The following is a 19,586-nucleotide window of genomic DNA, read 5'->3' as shown; positions in this document are numbered from 1 at the left end:
AAGAGAGAATGGGTGCAGCAGGGCCTCTGGCCACAGCAAACTAACTCCAGATGTGTGCACTCTCTTGTTCATCTGGCTAATGTGGGTTCTGGGGAATTGAGCCTTGAACCAGGGTTCTTAGGCTTCATAGGCAAGCACTTAACTGCTAAACCATCTCTCTAGCCCTTCCCATGCATTCTTAATTCTCCTATCTTCCTATCTTGCCCCATTGTCTTGAAAATAAAATAAAATAGAAAAGGAAAAGTTCCACGTTGGAGTTGTTTCTATTAAAAGTGCTAGAGTATGAGTGAGAGACTCACTTAGGTAAGGAGGGCCCAGAAGACTTCTCTGAGGGGTGATATGCAGCTAATAAGATGCAGCTGGCAGTGCACAGAAGGCAGGTGGGCAGATGCAGTGCTTAAAGTGGTTCAAAGGGCCTTGTCCTGAGGTGTGTGTGTGGGGGGGGGGGCAAAGTAGACACTGGAAAACACTCTCCATGCACTTTTTGGTAGTGGTTGCTGAGAAACCTGAACAGGGACTCTACTCAAAGGGGTGTGTGGTAGTTTCAATAGATGTCCCCCAATATATTCAGTATTTTATTAGTTTGTAATTTGCATCTTCAGCCACCTGGCTGGAGGTGGTGTCACTGAGTGGATCTTTAGGTGTGGTGGTAGATTGGATATTTCAATCTAAAGATATGCAAAGTGTGCCTAGTTGGAGTTCCTGAAGTGTGCTATGCTGTGTGGGTTTTAGGCTTCTCTCTGTTTGGTCCTGTGAATCAAAGCCAGCTTCTTCTGCCTTTATGGAACTTCCCCTGAGTCTGTAAGCTTCAATAAATATCCTTTCCTCCTGTGCCTAGTCTGGAAGTTCATCTGGTTGAACCTGAAGTTGTCTGCTACAGAAGATGGCACCAGGAATGGCGTGAGATGAACCTGACCATGTGGATGTTGCTCATTTGGAAGTTTTGTTTTGGAGGAATGGGCATGGGTTTGGTGCTTGTAACTGAAGATGTCTTCTGGAGTGTTAAGCCAAGTTTTATGGACTACTCTGATGTGAGTTTGAGAATGCTAAGTGCAGACAGTATTGAACTTTGAGGCTTGGCTTATGAACTTTCTAAGGGGAAGGAAAGACTGCAAGTACTTTGTTGGAACTGGGCTACTGGAATAAGGGCTGGCTGCATTCTGCTGCTCAGGCCCAGAGAGTTTGATAAAGGTTAAATTTGTAATGGACTGATGTGCTTGGCTAAAGATAATTGGACTGAGATATTTAAGATTTTTAAGCTGGAAAACTTCAAGCAAGTTAAAATTACAGGCACTAAGACTGGTCTTAGGTTATTGAACCTGCTATTGTCAAACCATTAGCAATCTTAAGGAAGATGGCCCAACTGCTTTACATTACGATAATGGAAAGGATGCCTGAGGAAAGACTCTCATAGAAATGCAAACTCTTTTGGAGAGAGTTAACTGGAGAAGGAACCTACTTTTCAAGGTTAAGATTTATTTCCTTTCTGAGTTAAGAATATGGAGCCAGTACCTTTAATCCCAGCACTGGGGGGGGGGGGCAGAGGTAGGTGGATCGCTGTGAGTTCAAGGCCACCCTGAGATTACATAGTGAATTCCAGGTCAGCCTGGGCTAGAGCAAGACCCTCCCTTAAGAAACAAAAAACAAAGCCAAAACCAAACCAAAACAAAAAAAGAATATGTCTGTGTCCTGCACACCTGGTATTGGTTTTGGAAGCATGAAAAGTGTGTGGAGTAGTTGTGACTTGCACCCGGTTCCAGGAGCTGCTGCTGAGATGTGACATGAGCAGGGCCTGGTGCTCTGATAGGCTGAAAGAGCCTTTGGAAGATGGACTGTGGTTTGTATAGAGACCTGAAGATGTTTTAGATATACCAGAACTATGCAAGGGCTACCATGGAGCACACTGTTGGCCTGGGATGGAAGTGTGCCCTGGCTGCTCTGCCCAGCTGGAGGGGTGAATTGTAAAAATCTGAAGACTGTCAGTCTCTGGTTATATTGAACTTGAACTGCAGAAGTTTGATGTTTGTTTGATGGTGGTTGAGTTGGCTTTGTTCTAGTCTCTCCTTGCTATGCATTATACAGTTCAAAATGTTTACTCTGTGCCTTTATAGGTTGGAAGTATTTAACTTGTTTGATTTTGCAGGACTTACTATCTTACATTGATCAAGAAGACTGTGGGGACCTTTGAAATTGAACTGAGTACAGTTTACAATGTGTGATAATTATGAATCTATTGGGAGCCAGGGGTAAAATGTTGTCATTTGGATAGATGGCCCCCAAAATATCCGGTGTTTTATTAGTTTGTATTATTAGTTTGTATCTGCAGCCATCTGGCTGGAGGCGGTGTCACTGGGTGGCTCTTAAGGTGTGGTGGTGGGTTTGCAATTTTAATCTAAAGATATGCGAAGTGTGCCTAGCTGGAGTTCCTGAAGTGTGCTGTGCTATGTGGCATTTAGGCTGGTGCTTCTCTCTCTCTGTGTTTGGACCTGTGAAAGCAGGCCAGCTTCTTCTGCCATTTTGGAACTTCACCTGGATCTGTAAGCTTCAATAAATCCCTTCCTCCATAACTGTGTCTGGTCTGGAAGTCCATCACAGTGAACCTGAAGCTGTCTGCTACTGGGTGATACAATAAAGCTCACACATATTCTGTGGGTGACTTTGAACTATGCAGGCCAATAGTAGTGAAACTCTAGATTTTTTTCTCCTGCCTTTTAGACAGACAGAACCTTGTGTCATTTTCTGAATTTGAAATAAAGCTGAGAATGCAAATACCACCTCACAACCCTTTGGCTCCTACAGGCAAGGTAGAGGCCCAGGATCAGAGAGCAGACAATTCAAGGGCACTGCACAGTAAGAGAAAGCCTAGATGATGAGGGTGGTTATATATATATAAATATAAATATATATATATATAAATAAATATATATATATATGAATCAATATTATTTTTTTTTTTTTTACTGGTGCTTTGCCTAGAAATGATGAAGGGTTGAGACTGAGTTTGAATGCGCAAAGGATATCCCTATAGTAGTCAAGAACAAAGGCCATATATCTTTAAGAACTTCCAATCTTCTGTGACGGTGTACACTTGTAATCCCAGTATTTGAGAGGCTATGGTACGAGGATTGCCTTATGTTTGATGCCAGCCTGGGCATCAAACGTGTGTGTGTGAGCTCCAGGCCAGTCTGGGCTACAGAAAGAGACCAAGAACTTCCACGGGTTATGTTAAGCTGGGTCAGCTTTAGTTTCTTGCCCGCAAAACGCTGGCATTAAGAATCTCACCCTTCCCATTCCACACAGCAGGAAATTCTAGAGGTTAAGAAGACTGGAAGCTTTTAACTACAAAACCCTTATTAGTCACCAGGGATTGCAGGGTCTCTGCAGGCCACTCTTGCCATCTGGGCATCGAGGATTCATCTAGACGGTATGCCATCCAACACCAAGCGTACGACCATGTGTAAGGCAGGGGTTGCTGAACGTGTGATCTTGGGCCTGCAGACGTCTAAGAGTGACATCAGAGGGACAAATGGGCATGTGTGAATTCCCAATGAATCTAGAGCTGACATTTAAGAAGGCCGTGACGTCTGCAGACCACTGTCCTGAGGCCTAGCCCACGGCCGCGTTCCGACCCCACGGCTGAGGAAGACGACAATGTCAGGTTTCTAACACCCCTCCCGCGGATGCATGCGCAGACAGGGAAGTTCCTGGGCCTCACGTAGCGGTGTAGACCCTTGAACCCAAGGCCGACAGAGCTGTCCGCAGCCTACACCGCCGCTATCCCTGCCTCGCTGACACCCGCTGCAGTGTCATCGCGGGGTCTTGTGGGGCCGGTAGTTCAGGCTGGGGCTCGGCCCCAGGCCGCCGGCGTCATAGAACTACATTTCCCAGCAGGCGCCGCTCAAGAGCGCGCCGCAGGGGCCGTGTGCGTGTGCGTGAGCGACCCGACTTCCGGGCGAGCCAGGGGCGGGACCGCGGCAGAGGTTGGAGCGAGGCGTCGGGATGCAGCGCCCCGGCCCCTTCAGCACCCTCTACGGGCGGGTCTTGGCCCCGCTGCCCGGGCGGGCCGGGGGCGCGGCCTCGGGCGGAGGCGGGAACAGCTGGGGCCTCCCGGGCTCCCACGTGCAGCTGCCGGGGCGTGCACAGTCCGGGACCCGCGGCGGCACCCGCAGCTCCGGCACCAACGGCCCGGGCTCCAGCGGCGCCTGCCCGGCCCCCTCCACGATGTCCAAGGCCGAGGAGGCCAAGAAGCTGGCGGGTCGCGCGGCGGTGGAGAACCACGTGAAGGCGAGCATCTGGGGCCGCGGGGCGCCGGTCCTCGGCGTGATGGCTTCGTGCTACGCGCCCCGGGCACTGCTGGGCACTCCGGAGTCTTGGGAGGGCGGGGGCTGCCTGACTGGGGATAGGGTGAGCCCTTTCCCCGCGTTTAGACCCCTCCTCCCGACTCCCGAAAGGCCTTTTAGCTGTGGAGTCGGTTGCTGTCAAGTCTCCTAAAAGTGCAAAGACTTCTCGTCGCGCTGAACAGTTTGCAGAGTGGGAGCTGGTGGTGTGAGGTTCGGACCTCAGCGTTCGGCTAAGGCTCTTAATGCGCGCCTTCCTTATCGGCGTAGGACCTGGTGAGCGCTGGGACTGCCCGGAGGTCTGCACTTCCCCCTGTACCAGGAAGCCGGCGGAGAGCTGGTTTGCAAAGGGCTTTGACATTTCACTGGAAAGAGGCTCTTGAGCCTGCTCTTGGGAGCCCTGGGTGGGCTCGTCGGAGGGAAGGCGACACTTTAAAACCCCTTTCTACAGGGCTGGGTGGGCACTTGAAGTCTGGAGGATGCTGTTCTTTGGGTGGGGCTGCAGAGATGTTTAGCAGTTACTCAGTAAGATTAGTGGCCCCACTTATTTGTTAAGTGGTAGGTGTGGATGGATTCGGTCCACGTGAGTTTGCTGTCACCCGCCAATTATCTTAATTGGAGTAAATTCAGCGTAGCCTGGAGGAGTATCTTTGACCTGTGCCGGAGTTTCCGGGCCTTGTTTTCTAGTTCTTAGATTGGGCTTTGAGATTCTTTTTGTCCTCTTAGCAGAGTTGTTTCATTTGTTAATACTTTACTGTGCAAGTTACTTGGCGTCGTCGGCGTTCTTTGAGCCTAGCTGCAACCTGGCTGAGTGGGCGGGGCCACCGCGGTAACCTGTGGCTCAGCCTGCTCTGTGGAAGGAGGAATGGCCAAACCGAGTCTTTTGTTCCAGTGTCTTTTCACCAGTTCCACTGTGCCTCCTGCTCTGGTGGAACTTGTAAGTGTAGCTACCAATAGGATTTTTGACAGGAATTAAGAGCGAGAATGCAAGACGTATAATTTGGCACTGTGTTTGGAATTCAGAGCTCACAGCTGTTGGGGCCATAAAGTGAAACTTCAAAATACCTGCATAAAGTAATTTAGATGAGCAAATGAAATCTATACAATTAAGAAAGCCTATATCTATGTTGTCTTGTTAAGGTATTTATGTTAACGTTTGGTGGTGTTTGGTGCTTGCCTCCCTGACCTATGTAGAAACCTGAAAGCCCTTATCTAAGGTTAGTGCCTCCCAAACACTATTCCAGCCACATCAAGCAAAGACAGTTTTGGGGAGATCTCCACTGGCTTTTTTGGGAGGCACTTGTTAAAGTCATATTGTGTCCTGTAGGGTTTGGTTCAAACATTTTTCCTACTTCCCAAGATTTCTCTTTTGAGGGTCTGGCTATGTAGCTCAGGCTGGCCAACTTTTACTCCTTCTGCTCCCACCTCCCAAGTGCTGGAGTTAGAGGTACCGGCCACTGCACCTGGCTGCTGCGTCTGTGTAGCTTGTGGTCGGTCTCATCATCTGAGTGTTTCTGCTGCCCAGCCCCTAAACTGCTCTTGGGAGGAAAGTTAACCTTATCTCCAGAGTCCGTGTTGGCTGCAGTGAGACCTGCCTAGGACTTGTTCGTTGAGTTGTGGGTAGTGGGAAGAGAGATAGGAAGGTTGTGGGTTGTTGGTTGCCCTGTGCTTAGAGTCTCTGGGTGCAGGGATTCTGCGCCCCTAGCTCATTGGGTCCATCATTTCATTTCAGGGTGGCACAGTCGCATAGTTTAAGAGCCATAGAGCGGGGCTGGAGAGATGGCTTAGCGGTTAAGCGCTTGCCTGTGAAGCCTAAGGACCCCAGTTTGAGGCTCGGTTCCCCAGGTCCCACGTTAGCCAGATGCACAAGGGGGCGCACGCGTCTGGAGTTCGTTTGCAGAGGCTGGAAGCCCTGGCGCGCCCATTCTCTCTCTCCTCTATCTGTCTTTCTCTCTGTGTCTGTTGCTCTCAAATAAATAAATAAAAAATTAAAAAAAAAAGAGCCATAGAGGTCTGGCGGAACCCTGGAGTTCCTCTTCTAGAAGCCAAAGATGAAGCCTTGCACAGAGCTTGTCTAATTCACCCAGGTTCACCTGTGTGCCACCTGCCTGCTTGGAGGCCTGTGGGTGACAAGAGCTTGCTAATGGGGTCTCTGGCAATAGCTGCTGTGTAGTGAGACATCTCAGCTTCAGGTCAAGTGCAATGGTCAGGTTCAGTTTGCCTTGGCAATGAGAAGTCACATTACTTAAAGATTTTTACATGTAGAGGTAGTTAACCATTTTGAATGACATGTAATGTCTTGTGACGATTCTGTGATGGCTTCTGTTTTTTTTTTTTTTTTTTTTTTTTTCCCTGAGGTAGGCTCTCACTCTAGCCCAGGCTGACCTGGAATTCATTCTGTATTCTCAGGGTGGCCTCAAACTCACTGCGATCCTCCTACTTCTGCCTTCTGAGTGCTGGAATTAAAGGCATGCACCACCACACCCGAGTGTCTCTTGTTTTGAATACCTTACTTTTGGGGTTTGCTCAGGTAGCCAAATGATTTCATTAGATATATTCTCACAAGTGGAATCTGTAAGATCTGCTCTGATGGCCTAAGCTATCTGTGGCTTTGGAACTGTGTGTTATTAAAACTGGCTTTTATGAAATTAAGACCACAGAAATTGATGAAGTCTTCTGAAGATGGAAGCCCAGCTAGAATCATTTTCAGTGTTCAACTGTGTGGTTGCTGGAGACACTAGAATCTGATGCATGTTGCTGTCTTCTAAATTGTCTGTACTTTGGTTACTCATTCTAAAGTTTTCTAGTGTTAAATCTAGTCCAACTTGGAGAAGGACCAACTCAAATGTGGGGCCAAGGGGCTTATCCCTTGTATGCAAGTGGTTTTTGTGCTGTGGGACTGAGGGATTTGTCTTGAGGGACCTCCAGAGTTTTGAAGTTTGAATTGGGATTTGCCTTGCCAGGAGAACTGTTAATCAGTTGTTAGAACTCTTAAGAAATTTGAAATGCATGGTTATTTCAGCAAATTGAGTATATTGGAGTTCAAAGTGAGGTGTGTGGGGGGAGGGGAGAGGGAGTTGATAAAGTAAGATGATTTAAAAATTTCTTTGAGAGAGAAATGGCAGATACAGACAAAGAGAGAGAGGGGGAGGGAGGGATGGAGAGAATGGGCACACCAGGGCCTCTAGCCACTGTGCATGAACTCCGGGTGCTTGTGCCGCTTTGTGCATCTGGCTTACATGGGTATTGGATAATCAAACCTGGGTCCTTCCACTTCACAGGCAATTGTCTTAGCCACTAAGAAATCTCTCCAGCCCAGAGGATGATTTTTTTTTTTTTTGAGGTAACATCATGATAAGGATCTGTTCATAAGTCAAGATTTTACTTAACTCATTAAATTAATGACAGTTGGACAGGGTGTAGGAACCTGTTCACAGGTATGTTAGGTCACCTGCTGTAATAATACTGGAGCTTGGGTTATTTATAACAAATGAATTTATTGACTCATAGTTCAGAAGACTGGGAAGTTAATTTTACGGCCCAGGTGTCTGGCAAGAGAAAGAAAGATAGCTAGATATTGGTGCTATGGTGGGCACCAACCCATTTCATGAGAGTGACACACTCATGGTTAATAACTCACTAAAAGTCCCATATCCTCCTCATATAGATAGTTACTGATATCTATCTATCATCCATCCATCCATCCATCCATCTAGCTTCTTGAGGTTGGGTCTTGCTGCAGCCCAAGCTGACCTGAAACACTGTGTAGTATCAGGTTTACCTAAAAATCATAGTGATTCTTCTGCCTCTGCCTTGTGAGTGCTCTGATTAAAATTAGCATGTGTCACCAGGCCTGGCTGTTTTTTTTTTTTTAAATCATTGTGGCTGTCCCCAATTTTTAAAACTTTAAAAAAATTTATTATTTTTTATTAATAACTTCCATGATTGTAAACAATATCCCGTGGTAATGCGCTCCATTCCCCCGCTTTCCCCTTTGAAATTCCATTCTCCATCATATACCCCCCTCTTTTCAGTCTTTTATTTTCATGTCATGATCTTTTCCTCCTATTACGATGGTCTTGCATAGGTAGTGTCAGGCACTGTGAGGTCATGGATATCCAGGCCATTTTGTGTCTGTCTGGTGGAGCACGTTGTAAGGAGTCCTACCCTTCCTTTGGCTCTTACGTTCTTTTTGCCACCTCTTCCGCAATGGACCCTGAGCCTTGGAAGGTGTGATAGAAATATTGCAGTGCTGAGCACTCCTGTCACTTCTTTCCAGCACCATGATGCCTTTGGAGTCTTCCCAAGATCACTGCCACCTGAAAAAAGAAGGTTCTCCACCAAAAGTGAGAGTAGCATTAATATATTGGTATGAACATTAAGATAAGTGCTTACTGGGCAGCTTGATGAACTAATAATATATACATTTACTGGCTGGTATTTTTCATAGTGTGAAGGTGATGCAAATCTCAAGTGTTATTTTCAGTTTTCAGTGGGTTCATTGGGATACAACCCTATCATAAGTCATGGAACATCTCTTATAAAGGCAATTAAATCCACATGTGTTTTGGAAGGGACAAACATTTAAACCATAGCAACAGAAGCTAAAGAACCATAAATTTATATGCAGTCAAGAAATGTTAACTTGAATTTATAAGAATTCAATAAGTAATATCTATAAGCTGATAACCAGCTGTATCTCATAGAGCATAATTACTTTGAATTTTTATTTATTTGAGATGGGGGTAGGGAGAAGAGAGAGAATTGGTGTGCCAGGGCCTCTAGCCACTGCAAACAAACTCCAGACGCAGGTGCCACCTTGTGTATATGGCTTATGTGGCACCTGAACATTCAAACCAGGGTCCTTAGGCTTCATAGGTGTGTGCCTTAACTACTAAGCCATCTCTTCAGCCCTAATTTGAATTTTTAAAATTTAATTTATTTTGTATTTATTTATTAGAGAAAGGGTAGAGAGAGAACGGGCATGCCAGGGCCACTGGCCACTACAGGAGAACTCCAGATGCATGTGCTACCTTCTGATTCTGTCTTACATGGGTCCTGGGATATTGAACTTGGGGTCCTTAGGCTTCGCAGGCAAGTGCCTTTACTACCACTAAGCCATTTCTCCAGTCCAATTAGTTTGAATTTTATGGGTAAGAATTGTTTGACTTGTTAAGTTTTCTGCAAGTTAAAGTCTACAGAGCTGTCTTAGTACATAGCCTTGTAGCATCAAATAATGCAAGAAGTTCAAGCATTCACAGTTCTAAATTTTTCCTGTCAATGTTGGATGAGTCTTTGCAGTGGGAATAGTGGGTCTTCAGGTCATAAGGGATTGTTGTGAAATTTGCCTTTATGTTAACATTTGTAACCGTTTTTGGCAGGTAGGTAGTAATTCACCCTGTTGTTCTGGGCTTGTTTTGCCACAGTCTGGCTGGCAGGAGGTTGGTCCCAGGAAATTGTTGGCAAGAGGTTGGTCCCAGGAAATTGTTTGGCAACTGAGCTCTGTATTAGTTGCTAACAGTTAGTAGTCCATGGCCTTGCTGAGCATTTTGTGGTCTGACCGGTCTGTTCATAGGTTCTTCCCATGTTTTAAGATGGTGGATTGAGTATCGTGACGTGTATTTCTTGAACTTTGTACTTGGGGTGCATGGGTACTAGAAGCAGCTTTTGCTAAAAGAACAAAACCTTCCTCTCTGGAACCCACCCACAAGTAACTAGAAGCAGGATAAAGCCTGGCCCTCTCTTCCATGTGTACATGTTTCCTTTATTTTAGGTCACATGTTTAATTCTGCATGTAGGCATGTTAGTCACTCAAGGAATGGATGTCTAAGAATGGGCGAACTAACCTTAATTATGCATTATTTTGCTCCCTACTCTAATTCCTTCTTTATATTCTTCTTCTTTTTTATAATTAACAACTTCCATGATTGAAAACAATATCCCATGGTAATGCTCTCCCTCCTCCCACCTTCCCCTTAGAAACTCCATTCTCTATCATATCCCCTCAATCAGACTCTCTTTTATTTTGATGTCATCATCTTTTCCTCCTATTATGATGGTCTTGTGTAGGTAGTGTCAGGCACTGTGAGGCCATTTTGTGCCTAGGGGAGCATGTTGTAAGGAGTCCTACCCTTCCTTTGGCTCTTACATTCTTTCCGTCACCTCTTCCGCATTAGACCCTGAGCCTTGGAAGGGGTGATAGAGATATTGCAATGCTGAGCACTCCTGTCACTTCTTCTCAGCACCATGGTGCCTTCTTAGTCATCCCAAGGTCACTGCCATCTGAAAAGAGAAAGTTCTGTAATGAAAAAGTGAGAGTAGCATTAATATGTGGGTATGAACATTAAGAGAAGTGCTTACTGGGTAGTTTGATGAGCATAGTATATACATTGAGCCAGACAGCAGCAGATGTTATACCCCTAGGGCTCATGACTACCCCTGTTTTAGGTTTTCAGTATCAGGGATGTATTCCTTCCCATGGAGCTGGCCTCCAGTCCAGTTAGAGGACAGTTGGTTTTCCCCAAACAGATGTGCCACTATTGCATCTGTTGGCTCATTTGGCCTGTTTGGCCAAATATAAGGCTTGCAGTATCCAGTGTGGAGTATCTTCACTGGTGATTTCTCTCTCCCATTGAGCTGCATGCAGAATGGCTTCTTCCAGCTTCCAGCTTTCTGTCAGCTGGTCTACATGGAGGAGGTTATCAGCTCAGTTCCAGCTGGATTTCTCAGTGACCTTGCAGCCCAGGTATGTGCAGTCGTCAGTAATATGGTCTTACCATCTCTTCCTGCTGGGAAACCAAGGGCCTCTGCAATGGCCTGTAATGTTTTGGGGGACCTCTGTTGCTAACAACTCACCGGAAGGTATTCCATCCCTGGCCCTGAAAATTTTCTAGTAACAATCTATGGCTCCATTGTATTCTATTGTCCAAAAGTAGGTTTCCATATGATTTATTTATATCCTCTTAGGTTTTGATTAGACTCCCTCCATCTTTCCTTTACTCAATCCCTTCATCTTTTGTTTTTTTAATTTATTTTTTTATTAACAACTTCCATGATTGTAAACAGTCTTCCTTTTTTTTGTTTATTTTTATTATTTGAGAGTGACAGACAGAGGAGGCAGAGAGAGAGGGAGGGAGGGAGGGAGGGAGGAAGGGTGGGAGAATGGGCGCACCAGGGACTCCAGCCACTGCAGACAAACTCCAGACGCATGCGCCCCCTTGTGCATCTGGCTAACATGGGTTCTGGGGAATCGAGCTTTGAACTGGGTGGGATCCTTAGGCTTCACAGGCAAGTGCTTAACCACTAAGCCATCTCTGCAGCCCTCTTCCTTTATTTTAAACTAAAGTTCATGTCAGTACCTTGAAGATGGGCTGAAATGTTTACTTTGTGTCTTCCCAATGTAGCTATGTTGATCAAAATTCTTCCCAGCCTTTTCATCATTACTTTTAAAAAAAGTTGCAATACTTTTTTTCTATATTATTCTAAATATTTATTTATTATTTATTTAATAGAGAAAGAGAGGGTATGAGTATGCCAGGGCCTCCTGTTGCAAGTGAACTCCAGACACATGAGCCACTTTGTGCATCTGGCTTTACATGGGTACTGGAAAATTGAACCTGGGATGTCAGACTTTGTAAGCAAGCACCTTTAATTGCTGAGCCATCTCTCCAGCTCCCCTTCATCATTGAGTGTCTGCTTGCTGTGGGGCAAGTGGCTGGTGTCTGACCCCCCCACCCCATCAGCCCTTTACCTAGGACTGGATGCAGACATGCTCTGTGTCTGTTTCACATCTTTCTTGTTGCAGAAGAAGAATATTCCTCATGCTCCTTCAAGGCTTTCACTTTCTTCCCACTCGCAATAGGGGCCTTCCGGTGTTACCTGGACAGAAGATGATGAGCTTAACTATTTAGGTTACCGCAGGCCCTCCCCCTTCCGACTTTGGCAGAGTTGTGGGTGGTGGGGTGTGTTCCTGAGGTTTCTCTGGCTGCGGACTTAAAGGTGGTAGTCTCCCACCTTTTCATTGTGTGAAAAATAACTGAAGCCAGAAGGCCCATTCCACCCCTTTCTTTCTCGTGAGCTCCCGTGGGCCGGCCAGGAATCTTCCCGTGTTTGTGTGTAGGCCGTTTCTCAGAGGCGGCACGGGTGGCCGTGCAGTTGTGGCGAGCTGTCAGTTTGTCCCGGAGAGTGTAGGGAGAAGGTGGCCATGCTGGAAGTGTCAGGAGAGAAAGACGAGGGCCCTGCTGACGAATTGCCCACTGGACGCTGGGCACCAGGATAAAGTACAGCTTTGAGGTTCAGTGATTACGTGCCTGTGAAGTGGGCACAGCTCCTACCTAGCACCTGTATGGACCTGTGGTTATATAATTTCATAGCTCTAAGGTGTAGGATGAGGGACTAGATGCGGTACTAATGAGCTTTGTTTTATCTTCCTTTTTTTGGGCAGGACAACCAAGTGCTTGGAATTGGAAGTGGTTCTACAATTGTCCATGCTGTGCAGCGAATAGGTATGTTCTCAGACTGTCTGCCCGATGCTCTGTGTATGATTGTGGGGCCCAGGAGGGAGTGGCACAGGTTTGGCACTTGTCAGTCTTAGCCCCAGCACTGCAGAGCTAGGAGGAGGGGGACTGCTTGTCTGAGGTCACTGAAGAGGTTTCCTGGAAACCCCTAGGAAGAGGGATTCTTGGTCCTCTTTAGCTGAATTTGAGGGAGCCCTTTCCTTTATTTACTTGGCTCAGCCAGGGAGGAGGAATGCGATTGGGTGAAGGCCTACCTGAGTAGTCTGCTTCATGGTACGTTCCCATCAGGGATCCTGTGCCTGGTCTGAGACTGCCTCTGGCAAACAAAAGTTATGGTCATAGTGAGTTTGCTCCCTCCATGACCTTGACGTAGTTGGGCTCCTACAGTTGGTGGCTAGTTTCTGCAGGTGCTGATTTCACTGTGATTGGGTTGTATCTGTGCTCAGGACAGGCTCAGGATTATTAGCCTAAGTGGCTGCTCAACAGGTTCTACTGCCCTGCTTTTTGTTTAGAAGAAAAAAGCCTGGGGATAGGCTTGCCCAGTGCCTATCTCTTGTAGGTGCCAAGGGTTAGGGCTCAGGCAAAAGTCCAGATTCCCTTTGTCATTAAGAAGTGGTTGTAGACCTGGTGTGGTGGTGGCTGGGAGCTGTAGTGCCCCATACCTTCCCACCTTAACCCTGTGTGAGGGGGGCTTTTGGGCACAGTAACTACTGAGCATTTCGAGTGACATCTAAACCTTCCACAGACAGATTTGATTTAAAAGACTTAAAATTTAAAAAGACAGCTTTGCACGACTTGTATTTATTTTTATTTTATTTTGGTTTTTCAAGGTAGGATCTCTAGCTCAGGCTGACCTGGAATTCACTGTGTAGCGTCAGGGTGGCCTTGAACTCATGGTAATCCCCTACCTCTGCCTCCTGAGTACTGGGATTAAAGGCGCGTGCCACCATGCCCTGTTGACTTTTATTTTAAAATTGATTTTTCCTGGATATTTAAAATGAATAAAATCAAAGATGAGTAAATCTGTTTTAGCCACTTTCTGGGGCCCATAAATGATTCTTTTTCTTACTAACTGCAAAGTAAAGTTGTGATGTTGCCCTGGAAAAGGCATGCAGGATAGAAGGTTAGACTGTAGGGCTAGACTGCCCAGGATCATCTTCTAGCCCTGTGCTGACTAGCTAGCTGTTTAACTACCAAGGTACTCTCCCTCCCTGTTCTTCAGTTTCCTCATTTGTCATAATAATTGTAGCTTATCTTTTGGACTGTTAGGATTAAAAATAGATTTGTTTGAAACTAATGTGTCATCAGTCACATAAAAATTAGAACACTGTATCTGCTTTCTGTGGTCAGTGCTAACTTCCTCAGGTTCCCTAGTGTCCCTGTTCTCTGAGGTCACTAGATTTTTCACCAAAGATGGGAATCCAGAATGAGAGGCACTGGCCTTGGAGAGTAGGCCTTCCCCTTGCAGTTAGATTTAAGCAAACACACATGTGACAATAAAAATGAAATGTGAAGAGTGAAAAACCACCGGTGTGACTCTTGTCTCCACAGCTGAGAGAGTGAAACAAGAGAATCTGAACCTCGTCTGTATCCCCACTTCCTTCCAGGTATGCCATGTCCTGCTTTCTTTCCCATCCTGTATCTTGGAAGCACCTGTGGGGTCTTCTGGACGTGTGGCTTTGTGCTGTGTATAAGGTTGTTCTAGCTGAGGGAGCCAGGAGTAGGAGAGGTGCTTGCTGATCAAGAATTGTCATGTGCTCCACAATATTCAACATGTCTTGAGTTCAGGCACTTTGGAATATGAAGAGATGACAGTGTGGTCTCAAGAAACATCCCTGCTGTTGATGAGAAAGGAATTAATCACAGTAATGGAAGTGTAGCTGTGATAGCAGGAGCTGTGTAGACGACCACAGTGGAAACAGGGAAAGGTATAGAAAGTTGGCTTTGAGGACTGGAAGGGAACTAACTGTCTCTTGAGAATTCTCTGTTAAGAAATTACTTTTTTGTTTGATTTTTCATGGTATGGTCTCACTGTAGCCCAGGCTGACCTAGAATTCACTATGTAGTCTCATGGTGGCCTCAAAGTCACAGTGATCCTCTACCTCTGCCTCCTTAGTGCGGGGATTAAAGGTGTGCGCCACCACGCCCGCCATGAACTTTCTTAATGTTGGGAAGAGTGTAGGAACCGGAGGAAGGAAGGAGTGCTTTGAATGCTGTGTGCTGGACTTGAGGTAGCCAGCGCCTTCCCGACCTCACAGCTGTGCACTATGGCCTGCGCACCGTTGGGCCTGTCAGTGTTCTACGTGGAGGAACAACAACGAAAAAGAAAGTTCTTGAGCATTTTGTAGGCTTTCTGTGTGTATTCTGGTTTTTAAAAATTTGCCGTTGAGGAGCTTGATACCATTCTGGTGTGTGATCCTTTGTTTGGAATGGTTTCCTTTTTGCCTTTTGAAACAGTCTCACTCTGTAGTTTGGACTGGCCTCATACTTATCATCCTTACGGCCTCAACCCTCCATGGATAGGAATTTTAGGCATGGGCTACCATGCCTGGTGCTAAAATGATTTTTTTTTTAATTTAAAAAGAATGTTTTAAAATTTATTTTCCTGGAGAGGGAAGGAGAGAACACTTAAGCTAGGGCCTCTTGCCACTGAACGCGAACATCAGATGACTGCACCACTGTGCGTCTGGCTGACATGGGTGGCGTGGGAATTGAACTTGGACATGCAGGATTTGCAAGCAAGACCTTTAACCGCTGAGCCATCTTCCCAGCCATGCTTTGTCTTATTTTTATTTAAAACGTTTTAGTACTGTTTTGGATGGGGAAATACACCTTTTCCCTAACTTCCTCCAAGTCCATGCACAGCAGTAGTTCTTGTACTCCGGAAGAATTCTCAATGGGGCACAGGTAAAGTGAGCAAGTAGATAGGGTTTATTTTAGGAGGCAAAAACAAGAAAGCAAAGCAGGAAGCGAGTACGTGCTACAGAGGGCAGCACACACCCGGCCTGCGGCTGCTGCCAGAAGGCTCTGCGTCTTGTATCGGCTTGAACTTCTTGTCCACCCCTTCTTCCTTGCCCACCTCTGCATGGGCATATAGGCAGAGGCTTTCTTGAAGCCGTCCTCACCCCCTCCCCCCTTCTGTTATAATTAGATGCAGCAATCTGTATAAAGGTTTAAGCACCGTAAAGCTGAGAGTTTAAATAGGGGAAAGGGCAGTGATGTCTTCCACATGCTCTTCCCGGGGGGGGGGGGGGGGGGGGGAGCTCCCCCCTCTGGGGGGGGGCAGCTGGAACCTGCCAAAGGCTTCCTCTTTGGTTTTCCCGGCACTCTGGCCTTCCTCTTCCAGGTCAGGTTGGCAATCTCATTCATAACCAGCCGCGAGCCCTCTTATCTGACCTGGTGTTCCTGACCTCATTCTTTCAACCCTCATGTTTCTTAACTGTAGCAGTTAAGGTCTTTTTTTTTTGTCTTATAAAAAATTATATTAAATTTGGGCTGGACAGCTGGCTTAGAAGTTAAGGCGTTTATGCCTGTGAAGCCTAAGGCTCCAGGTTTGATTTCTTGGACCCACTTAAAACCAGATGCACAGTTCGTTTGCAGTGGGTGGAGGCTCTGGTGTGCCTGTTCTCTCTCTCTCTCAAATAAATAAGATATTTAAAAATCATATTAAATTACTATAAAATTACTCTGTTGTACAAAACGGTGGGGTTTATTACGATGTCTTTTTGTGGGTATGTAATATACTTTGATCATATTCACCTCTTCTTGTCCTCTTTTGTCCCCTGGCATGGTCTTATTCTTTTCTTTAATGAGATTGATTTTTTTCTAATTTCTTGTCTGTGGACGTTAATGACATGTTTTTGAAGATTTCTTCTTGTATATATGTTTTTTCAATTGCTTTTATCAGGTTGTGAGAGTTGAAATTTACGTACAGCAAACTAACTGTGAATTTGGGAATCAAATATAATCTTTTAACAACCAAACTCTTGTTTTTTGTTTTTTTTCAGTCTCCTCATTTAACAAGAGGTAGGCCAAGACGCTGCTCAAGCAGTGAGCTCTCTGGGTGAGGCTGGTTTGCATGAAGTTGTTTAGCCAGTGCCTGCCTCATTCCTCTTGCTGATCAGATTTCCTAGAGAAGACTGGTCACCTCTGTTTCTGGAGGAGCAGGCATGGCTGACCATGTCCTTGGAGCCAAGTGGGTGAAGTGCATTACAGGAACTCTGTCCATATTCTGGATGTAAACTGCTTGCAATTCTCTTGTTTTCAGAGTGATATCTGTGGTGGCTACTGTTCGGCCATGACCCAGTGAGAAGCCACCAGAGGCTTGAAAAGTGCCTTTGCTTGGCTTGGCTCCTCCTTGCTTCTGGATCATTCTGTCACCAATAGAGCAGGCTGAGGCTAGAGTCTGGTGGATGGTAGATCACATGGAGAGTAACTCTTGTCATGTGAGTGAGGCTTACACTAGACTTCCCATTCACTCTTGTGTTGCAGTCAAGTTCTCATTGCTGGTAGAAATCACCCAACCAAGAGCAGCTTGTGGGAAAAAGGCTTTATTTTGGCTTACAGGCTCAAGGGGAAGCTCCACGATGGCAGGGGAAAACGATGGCATGAGCAGAGGGTGGACATCACCCCCTGGCCAACATAAGGTAGACAATAGCAATAGGAGAGTGTGCCAAACACTGGCATGAGAAAACTGGCTATAATACCCATAAGCCCGTCCCCAACAATATAGTCCCTCCAGGAGGTGTTAATTCCCAAATCTCCATCAGCTGGGAACGTAGCATTCAGAACACCTAAGTTTATGGGGGACACCTGAATCAAACCACCACACTCTGTCACCAGTCAAATGGCCCAGGGTTCTTTTGCTCTTCAGATAGGAATCCTGGGTGGTGAGGAGAAGCTCCCAAATGCTGGTCTCTAGCAGCCTGGCTTCCCTCAGGGTGTGGCAACACTAAGCAGAGGCAGTAGGCAGGTGAGAAGTGGCAAATGGCACCCTCCTTGTGCAGGTCCCAGGTAGAGGGACCTTTATCCCTGGAAGTGTTACAGTCCCCACAGGCCTCAGCTTTTGGAACCCTTGGCAGCGGCCAGTGTTAGAGCTCTGAAGACTTGGTCCAGTGACCAGGGCCTACAGCTTCCCTTCTCGGGCTCTTTAGAGGCTTTTACCCTTCTTCAGTCTTGGCTCTCTACTCTCTTGACATCCTCTCTCTACTCATGTTGTCCTTTCTGTCCTGGCCTCTCCAGTTGTTAGGCAGCTGGGTGCCTAATCCTTTTACAGCTCAGCCCTTGCCAGAACTATGTGGGGTACCTCCCTCCACCAGGACTGTGGAGGCACCCAGCAGAGCTGTGTAGTTGCTGGGCCCTCCAGTGGTGCCGCTGCTGGGCCACTGGGACCTTCACTGCTTGTCTTGCTTACTGGCTAGCAGCTACCTCTTCTGCTCCACTGATTTTGCCATCACACTGTCCTCTGCGGCCTCTGCTGCTGCTTCGGTTACCAGCTCAGCTGCACTGCTTGGAAGTACTGAGAAAAGACCACGTGAGAGGAGAGGAGCCTGTTAGCAGCAGTCACAGAAGTTCCTCTGCTAGACCACGAGACAAAGTGAACCCTTTCTGACCAAGGTGGAAATGGTTGCAGCGTCATCTGGAGTTCATTGAGGCTTATGATGGCAAAACGGCTGGTACAACTGTTTTAGATAGCCCCAGCTAAGGCTGTGCCTTCCAGAGCCAGGGTTGTCAGCTGCAGTTTTCTCAGGTTATGTGTGGAGTGTTCAAGACTGCTGGTGTGGGCATGAGAGGGTGGTCCATTTGGCTGTTAGTCTGACAGTCTTGTTCAAGGCATCCAGGAAGCAGAGGAGAGTCCAACAGCTGCTAGTTAGGGGATTAGATTGTCCCATCTTTTCTTATTCACAGGAAAATGAGCATCAGGAGGAGTGTTTAAATATAAACCTAGAAAACTTATAAACACTGGTAGTCGCTTTAACAGACTATAAAACCTACCCAGTGCGCTAGGGAGGGATGCGTCTCCCATCTGTCTCAAGTCCCTGGAATCATGGGGACTTGATAGGGCACTCTGTTTTGGGGTAACTCTGTGCAGTTTGATGTCACAGAAGAAGCACCCTTTGCCCCAGCTGTCCTGTAGATCCAGCTCTAAGACTAGCTGCATTCTCTTCTCCCAAGAGCCAATCGCCATGCTGCTTTGGCAGTAGGTGAACAGGATATGGATATGTCAGTAGGCTTTCAACCAGGTTTCCTTTTTTTTTTCCCCCCAAGGTAGGCTTTCACTGTAGCCCAGGCTGATCTGGAATTCACTGTATAGTCTTAGGGTGGCTTTGATGTCACAGTGATCCTCTTACCCCTGCCTCCGAAGTGCTGGGATTAAAGGCGTGCACCACCATGCCTGGCTAAGTTTTCCCTCCCCCCCCATTTTTTTGTTTTTATTTATTTACTTATTTGAGAATGAAAGAGGCAGAGAGAGAGAGAGAGAGAGAGAGAGAGAGAGAGAGAGAGAATGGGCACGCCAGGGCCTCCGGCCACTGCAAACAAACTCCAGATGCATGCACCCTCTTATGCATCTGGCTAATGTGGGTCCTAGGGAATCGAGCCTCGAACCAGGGTCCTTAGGCTTCACAGGAAAGCGCTTAACTGCTGAGCCATCTCTCCAGCCCCTAAGTTTTCCTTTTTTAAAACTCCTATCATTATGTGTATTTTCTGGAGTTCTTAATTACACCTTTTCCTT

The 19,586-nt window shown here is 46.5% G+C and overlaps 1 protein-coding gene across 1 annotated transcript in view; it reads left to right on the top strand.

Moving 5' to 3' along the window:
* Window positions 1-3,999: 3,999 nt before the first annotated feature.
* Window positions 4,000-19,586, top strand: part of Rpia (ribose 5-phosphate isomerase A) — a 37,142-nt gene continuing 21,555 nt past the window's right edge. The window contains exons 1-3 of the mRNA XM_004660503.3: window positions 4,000-4,284; window positions 12,781-12,841; window positions 14,405-14,460. Coding sequence (XP_004660560.1) covers window positions 4,000-4,284; window positions 12,781-12,841; window positions 14,405-14,460 — 402 coding nt within the window. The remainder of the gene's footprint in view (window positions 4,285-12,780; window positions 12,842-14,404; window positions 14,461-19,586) is intronic.

Source organism: Jaculus jaculus, chromosome 6, assembly GCF_020740685.1.
Source record: "Jaculus jaculus isolate mJacJac1 chromosome 6, mJacJac1.mat.Y.cur, whole genome shotgun sequence".
NCBI lineage: Eukaryota > Metazoa > Chordata > Mammalia > Rodentia > Dipodidae > Jaculus > Jaculus jaculus.
The sequence above is the reverse complement of the archived record's forward strand: the minus strand, read 5'-3'. Positions and strand labels throughout refer to the sequence as shown.